General features: G+C 38.2%; 1 protein-coding gene across 4 annotated transcripts in view; it reads left to right on the top strand.

Annotated features, from left to right (window-relative positions):
- SYNJ1 (synaptojanin 1) overlaps nucleotides 1–8,393 on the top strand; it is a 62,107-nt gene that overhangs the window by 48,352 nt on the left and 5,362 nt on the right. For 2 of the 4 annotated variants that reach the window (XM_010004672.1, XM_010004674.1), the window contains exons 27-30: nucleotides 894–941; nucleotides 2,583–2,621; nucleotides 2,716–2,786; nucleotides 7,604–7,712. In XM_010004672.1, coding sequence (XP_010002974.1) covers nucleotides 894–941; nucleotides 2,583–2,621; nucleotides 2,716–2,786; nucleotides 7,604–7,712 — 267 coding nt within the window. The remainder of the gene's footprint in view (nucleotides 1–893; nucleotides 942–2,582; nucleotides 2,622–2,715; nucleotides 2,787–7,603; nucleotides 7,713–8,393) is intronic. The other 2 variants (XM_010004673.1, XM_010004671.1) reach the window with 2 other exon arrangements.

The raw sequence follows: 8,393 nt of genomic DNA on the forward strand, positions 1-8,393 counted from the left end.
GCACATGATGAGAAAGCATGAGGCTGTGTCATCGCTAAGGCAAAAGTTGCTTTTAAGGTAGGCTTCTTGAACACTGGCTCCCTTTTCTTCCTCTCTACTTGAGCCACTCCAGAGTTACCAGATATTACTGTTACTTTTTCCTATGTGCATGACTTAAGGATTTCTCCTTGCATACTGTCTAGTGCTACCTATGTCCTGCCATGTTTTTACCATGCAGTTTTATGGACCCAGTATATGCTTGATCAAAATGCAGAAATAAAGTAATTTGGCATGGTTATGCATGATTGCAAAACATCAGTAACATCTACTGTGCACCAGCTTATAGAGCTTTCCCAGGTACAGAGTGCTGCGTGGAGATAACTTAATGATACAATTCCCTAGGATACATTATATACAATGGGAAAATTATTTCTTTCATAAAATTGCTGATTCAAATGTAGTCTTGGCAGAAACATACTGCATAGTGTTCTCCTAAATTACAGGAAGCAGACTTAATGTTGCAGGGTATAACTGATGTACCTGTTTATTTTCAGGTGTTTGAGTATAGGTATGTGCTCTGCTTTAGAAGAGTTTCAAGACTGACATTTAATATCGTTCTGAATTGACAAAAGTTTGTGGAGAGTGAATACCGAAGAAATGAAATTTGCATTCAACTGTCATGGAAAATTGAAATAAAAGCATGTTTCTAAATGTGGCCATACTTGCTGGTCTATTATTTGTATCAATCTGGTTTCCCCATGCTGCTACAGTTATCTCCTGCAAGTAACCACAATCTACCTAGGGCATTTTAAAATTTTGTAAAGCTGTCTTGTGGCAGTGTTCTTTCTGGTTTTACTTTCTCAATCTACTGCTTTACTTATGCAATATACAGCTTCTCTTCTTTCTCTGAAAAGGTCTTGGAGCTCCTCCCAGTCCTGGGGTAGCTAGGAGAGAAGTAGAAGGTAACATAACAATTTTTGTATTCTAGAAATGGATTTCTAATTTAATACCTGTGTAGTATTATTGCCCTTGTGATACTAAAGGTATTTTCATGAAGGTATTTATTTTGTATGATCTTTCTTCTTTTATTTGACATAGTTTTCCAACAGCCATTGCATCCTGTTTTTCAGTGGAAGTGTGAATTGTTATAGAAATGAAAAATCAAGTGAAAACTTAGACTGCATTAATCAAGAAGAAAGCTTTCAAAACTGACTCTCAGAGGAAACTGTAGCTGACTGATTGCTAGAGTAAATACCATACCTGTAACTAAATCAGGAATCTAGGAAGCCTACTTTTTCATCAAGAACTACCTATGCTCATATATTTCTAGGAGATAAATTCCATTAAAATAATTTAGCCTGTAACTTAATAGTTTATCTTTTTCCAAAGAGCACAGTGTAGGTGTTTTGATTCTGATAGCTAAATATATGTGACATACATTTATGAGAAGCATTTCACTTGCATTACTGTAGTTGGCATATGTGTGTCTAGTGCTGAATGGGTCCTGTTTTAGCCATGCCAGAAGAATCATATTTTTGAGTTTCTTCCTATCCCCTCAGGGATTTGTTCCTTTGTAGCAAATACAGGTATGGCAATGAAAGTCCTAATATAATCACAGTTAGGATGCCCTCATGTATACTACAATTCATTTTGGCTATCTTGCTGGTTCATTTTTCTAAATTGGCAAAATCACTCAGCGTGGAATAGTTCAGGTTGGAAGGGACCTCTAGTCCAACCTTCTGCTCAGGGTAAACTGGCACCAGGTTGCTTGCGGAATGTGTTGCATTATTGAGAACTGTACCCAGAAACCCATTCTAACCAGTTCTAAGAAAGCAGAGTTGTCTGACAACTGGAAGCAGATTTGATAAACTAAGTGTCTAATGTACCACGGAGTATTCCTTCCAGTTACTGTAACTGACATGGTGATTTTACCTTCCTGGGAAACAGGCAACAGAAACACAAGCCAGAATCCTAAACCTCTTTGCCTGTTAGAAATTGTGCACTTGTCTGAGGTAAAGGTAATTTTTTCGTGTCTTGCACTTCACAACTTGAATGTTGCATATGAGGCTGTCATTAGCATCAGCATGTAAATGTTGAGGTTGGTGCTGTAATATATTTATCCCATAAGCAAAAGGAGTAGGTTCAGAAAATTTGGGGTAGACCCTGTAGATTGCTGAACCCTGTCTAGTGACAGATGCATTTTTCTGATCGCATGATTTTTTTGAATCAGCATGTTACATAAGTTCTTCCTGTTTTAAAGACTGCTGTTAAAATATTGGCAGAACATACTACAAAAGAAAACAACTTCTAGCACAATTGAAAACACAGGGTAACTGTGCAACTGAGCATCCTTAACTTGCAACAACTAGGAGGTGATTTGACTTCATTTATAATTAGAAGGGTCAAATTACTTCACATGTGCCATGGGATAAGAGAGTAACAGCTTAGCTGATGGATAGGCTTTAGTATGTAACAACTTTCCAACAAATCACTAATGTCTTTCTGCTCCCATTTCCATTAGTGATAATGTACCATTGCCATATAATACCCATTTGTAGCTTCTCTAATAGAGATAATCTGATTTTTTTTTCCATGCTTCAAAGCACAAAAAAGCCCTGGAACACAAAGAAAAGATAACCTAGGTAATACAGATACATGCTTTGTACTGTTTATAATACAGAGAGAAGCTGATTTTGAAATATGTTCTAAGTCAGTGATTTCTAATATCTGTTCCAGTTCGTAATCAGCCTCCACCTTCAACTGGAATTTCAAGTGCAGGAACTGCTGGATATGGCACAACCAGACCGGTAAGTACTCTGTCTTAACATCATTTTCCTCCTAAGTTTCTACAGTTTATTACACTGACAGTGGGTTTTTGTAAGTTGCAACAGACATAGGAAAACTGCAAAACTGACTAGTTGTTTTGCAGCTTATATGAGTTATTTTCCTCAGCAATTCTTGTCTGTTGACTAAAAATACTCCAGAATATACATACTGGACATGACTTGTTTTGCACTCTCTGCAGTCACTTCATAGGCTCTCAAACAGTAAAACATTTTATGTCCACCTTTATATAACGGTAAAGTACAAATTTATTCTTTGTATCATAAGTTCCTCTTGACTGTTTGCTGGAATGGTGCAATAAACTATCCTCTTCTGTGTTGAGATGTATATCCTGATGGTAGTTAATTGCTTTCAGGCAGCTGATGTATAACATTCCTGATAACTTGATGTGTAATGGAATTTTGTACCTTGCTTAAAAAATTAATTTGATAGAGGTCTTCATGTAAAGATGCAACATTGAACTATTTCAACAAATCATTCAACAAACGTTAGTTCTGCATTTCATTCTTTATTTGTGGAACTGAAATGAAGGAAGGATTTATGGGCACTTGAATGCTTCACTACCAGCTTATTCTGGAGGTCATCTCTAAGCACATGGGTTATCAGGAGGAGTCAGCATGGATTCACCAAGGAGGAATCATGTTTGACTAATCTGATAGCCTTCTCTGATGGTGTGACAGAATGGATAGATGCAGGAAGAACGGTGGATGTTGTCTTCCTCAACTTTATCAAGGCTTTTGACACTGTCTCCCATAATATCCTTGTGGATAAGATCAGGAAGTGTGAGTTAGAAAAGTGGACAGTGAGATGGAACAAGAACTGGCTGAACCATAGAGCCCAGAGGGTAGTGTTCAGTCGTGCAGAGTCCAGCTGGAAACCTGTAATTAATGGAGTTCCCCAGGGATCAGTGCTGGCTCCAGTCCTGTTCAACATCATCATCAGCGTCCTGCATGTGGGGCCAGAGTGTATCCTCAGCAAGTTTGCTGATGATACGAAGCTGGCAGGACTGGCTGATACAAATGAAGTCTGTGCTGCCATGCAGCAAGATCTAGACAGACTGGAGAGCTGGGCAAAGAGGAACCTAACAAGGTTCAACAAGAGTAAGTGTAGAGTCCTGCACCTGGGGAGAAAAAACACCAGACACCAATACAGATTCGGGGTTGACCTGTTAGGAAGCAGCCCCATCCAAGGAAGGACTTTGGGATTCTGGTGGACAACAAGTTATCCATAGGACAGCAATGTGCCCTTGTGGCCAAGAGAGCCAATAGTATAGTGGGATGCATTAAGAACAGTGTGTCTAGCAGGTCAAGGGAGGTTCTCCTCCCCCTCTACTCTACCAACATGTGAGACCACATCTGGAGTATTGTGTCCAGTTCTGGGCTCCCAAGTTCAAGAGGAGCAGGGATATGCTGGAAAGAGTCCAACAGGGGGCTATGAGGATGATTAAGGGACTGGAACACCTGCCTTATGAGGAAGGCTGAGAGACCTGGGGCTGGTTAGTCTTGAGAAAAGAAGACTGAGAGCGGACCTTATTAATGTCTATAAATATCTGAAGGGTGGATGTCAAGAATGGGCTAGTCTCTTTCCAGTGGTTCCCTGTGATAGAATTCCACTTCAACTTGAGGAAAAACTTCTTTACTGTTAGGATGATGGAGCACTGGAACAGGCTGCCCAGAGAGGTTGTGGAGTCTCCTTCTCTGGAGACTTTCAAGATGTGTCTGGATGTATTCCTGTGTAATCTGCCCTAGGTGTTCCTTCTGCAGCAGGGGCTTGGACTGGATGATCTTCAGAGGTCCCTTCCAAACCTTATGATTCTAAGCAAGAAATCAAGAGAAGGAAGACATCTGTGTTATTTCTCTTAACAACAGCAAGTGAGAGCCTTGCATTAGGGAAGGAGAAAGTGTTTTACTAACTATAGATCTTCTTAAAGAATTACTAAGAAATTGTGTTGTTTGTTGATAATTCTTTAGACTTTGCAGTGTATCTCAGAAATAGTATTTGCAGTAGAATGAAGGACTTTTGTTTCTACATCTACATCTACATCTACTGTGGTATTTGAACTTACTTTGTTCCCTCTGTTATGGCAGTTTCAGGATTTTTGAATTAGATCATACCTCTTTATACCTGGACATTTTATAGACTAAAAAGCAGCAAAATTGGGGTCTGTTTTATAGTTTTGTGGTAATTATATAACTTGTTTTCTTTAAGGCATTTCACTCCTCTCACTGGGATGTTTACAATGACACTGACAGGGTGGAGAGCACAGTTATAAGTCGTTAGTAAGGCTAAACAGCATTCTGCTTCCATAAATGTCAGTGAGATAGATACTGATGAGATTTTTGATCTGTCTACAAATATGGTACCTCTTCTTTAATGCCACAGCTTTCTTTGAGGTGAATTGATAGAATAGTTGTTGCGAATGGGAGTGTGAGGAAAGCATTAAAATAAAGATGCAGCTAACCATAAAAATGAGTTAAATCCATATCAATTTGTTTTATAAAAGGTTGTAGTCTTTTTTTTTTTTTTTTTTTTCCTTTGAAATGAGCAGGAAACAAAAGAAGGCTGCCAGCTGTGCAGAGATATTAGATTTCTTGTAGAGCTTAAATGAGTTGTACCTTACTGGTATTGCCATTTCTGTTTTACTCTTGTACATTTTTGAAAGCACTGAAAACTACAGTTGAAAGGTACTTTTGAAATAACTTTTTGCTGATTCATTTTTCTCAAATAAATTGATTCACAGAATGAACAGTTCTCGATCTTTACACCTTTTTTTAAATATTATTTTTTATTTTCCCAAAAGTGTAAAATGCCTCCTTCTAAAACTTGGATAAAGAAAACCTGGTATACACAGGAAATAATGTATTAATTTCTCACCATATGCCTCACTTTTTCTTTCTTTTTTTTCTTTTTTTTTTTTTGTGTGTGTGTAATCTGCAGCCAATACATGATTTGCCATTTCTAAATGGCAACTGTTTTTTTTTAAATGGCACATAAAGAAAAGACTCCACTGGTGTCTTGAAGTTGGCATAAGTGCAAGAAATGTTGTTCATATGAACAAGGTGGGGTATATATAACAAGTACTGTTATTCTCTTGTGCTGTGCTTCTCAACAGCCAGGCTGGACTTACAGCCAGAACTGCTTGCCCGTTTCCAGAAGGGAGCAAGGCACTGCAGTTGCCAGCACACTGGGACAAAGAGAAGCTGAGTGCAGCTCCTCTTCTGCAGACCTCCAAGATTTTGTCTTTAAAACTCCTCAGCAAACCAAAACAAAAAAGAACAAACACAACAAACCAAACGGAAAATGTAATAGAAGGGATAAAAAAACCCATCTCCTAAGATCTGCTTGGCTTTTCAAGCCCTAGCTCAGCACTTGTTTGGATTTCCTAACTGACGTTACTTCATTTTCTTTCCTCCGGTTGTTTTTGGGCAGCGAATCATTCCCAGAATTTCAGCACCAAGGAGAGTGGCCACGGCGGGCGCCGCTTCCCGATGAGAGGCCCAGAGGAATGTGCTGGGCTGCCTCCCTGTTCCCTTTCTCTTCCTTTTTAATTTATCTTTTTTTAATTATTATTTAAAAAAAAAAAATATTTTGGCATTTAATCCAACCATCCTTCTTCCTGCTTTCATAATATTCAAATAAATGACAAAACATATATTGGCAATTAAAGGGAAGGCAGGTATTTCAGAGGTTAGGTGGTTTAAAGCATTTAAAAAGTTGTTTCATGGACTCAGGTAAGCATAATGAACCAGATGTTATACCAAGCCTTCGAGGTAGAGTATATCCATCTAGTAAAAGTAAGATCAAGGATGATACTTCTTTTGTAGTGCTGACGTTTCTTTGCTTGTTTTTAAATCACATCTGTGTAGAAAGTTGTGTGATAGGACTGGCTCTGAAAACCATCTCTAGAACATCCACTATTACCAAGATTTTGTCAGAATATACCAAGTACACAGAACTTAGAGGAAACCAATCTTACAAACCATCTTACCTGATGATTTTTTTCCCCCTGAAATTTTGCATTTTTATTCTAATGTATTACATTCAGCTGTCAGTTGTGGTGTTTGTAATTCACTTGGCTTCAGCTGTAATCTGGAATAGTTTCCTATTTCTCTTAAATACTGATACAGATGTTTAAATTTTATTTTATAAGAGCAATTCCATTCCCAGCACATATATTTCTATTCTGGCAACCTTGGGAAGTTGCCAGCCTTCAGATGAGGCAGAATGTGTGTTTTGTTAATACTGTCTGCTGAGGAACAGGTGCAAGTGCCTTACAGTTAGCAAACATAAGTTTCAGAGGAAAGAACTAACCATGGTCTTTTATGCATAACTTGGACTTCCACTATATAAAATGGATTGTAGCTGTTGTTTGCAAAATGGCAGGCTATAAGTATAGTCTAAAAGGTAGATGGTGTCTACATTCTGCATTGGTGGTGGATTATCAATATTTCCTTACTAGATCTCCAAATAAAGTAGTTGGTGGTATTTATGTTGCTTACAACAACTCACAGACTTAGGAAAAAAAACACCTTAGTTATGAATACTAACAAAAGAATAAGTTTCTAACATTGTTGCATGGGTAGATATTTATAGAAAATTGAAGACTGTTACAAAAATCCTTTTATTTGAATCCAGCCCTCATAATGTTATGAGAATATATTCTTTGCTTTTATATGTGCATAAAAAAACAGAGTCCTCATTATCCTGAATAATTTAGCAGTAATGACTACAGATCCAAAGTAGAACTAAAATACTTTCTTTTTACCAATTGTTATGTCAGACTATTCCACCTCGAGCTGGAGTTATTAGTGCACCACAAAGCCATGTCCGTCCCTCTGTGGGAAGAACAGCACCTGAAACTCAGACCAAACCGGCTGAACCACCAAGAGGTAATTTTATTTTAGAAGTTAAATACAAATGTCACTATTCAGTCAAGAGGCAGGTAATGTCTCTGGTTTGAATGTTTTTGGTGTTTTAGTTTTTATCAACAGATGTTTTTCAATAGAAAGGAAGATTCTTGAATGTAGTAGCAATGGGCAGTTTCTGTTTATCATCCACAAGTATTGTAAACCCCTATCAGTTAATAGGCAGTACTCAGATGCGAACTAGACCCATAGATTTTATGCTACCAAGAGGAACTTAGATTAGATTGATGTGGTTTGGTCTAAGCACATTGGTGTGTCCTATCATGTGTGTTGGTCACTGGACCATTCTCTGCACTTAAATCATAATGTTTGGAATAATGTTTATGTTTGATTCTCAAAGCCACTTCCTAAACGTAAAGATTTATTAATACCTGTTGTGGTTTAACCTCAGCTGGCAATTAAGCCCCACACAGCTGCTTGCTCACTTCCCCCTGGTGGGGTGAGGCAGAGAAGTGGAAGAGTCTTGGTGAAAACTCATGGGTTGAGATAAGACAGTTTAATAGGTAAAGCAAAAGCTGTGAACAAGCAAAGCAAGACTTGGGATTTTTATGCTTTTATTTTTATTCCCATCAGCAGCCATCTCCCGGAAAGCAGACCTCCATCATGCCTAATGGTTACTGGGGAAGACCAATGTCCTAACTCTGA

The sequence above is a fragment of the Chaetura pelagica genome, unplaced genomic scaffold, assembly GCF_000747805.2.
Source record: "Chaetura pelagica isolate M959 unplaced genomic scaffold, ChaPel_1.0 scaffold299, whole genome shotgun sequence".
In the NCBI taxonomy this organism is placed as follows: Eukaryota; Metazoa; Chordata; class Aves; order Apodiformes; family Apodidae; genus Chaetura; species Chaetura pelagica.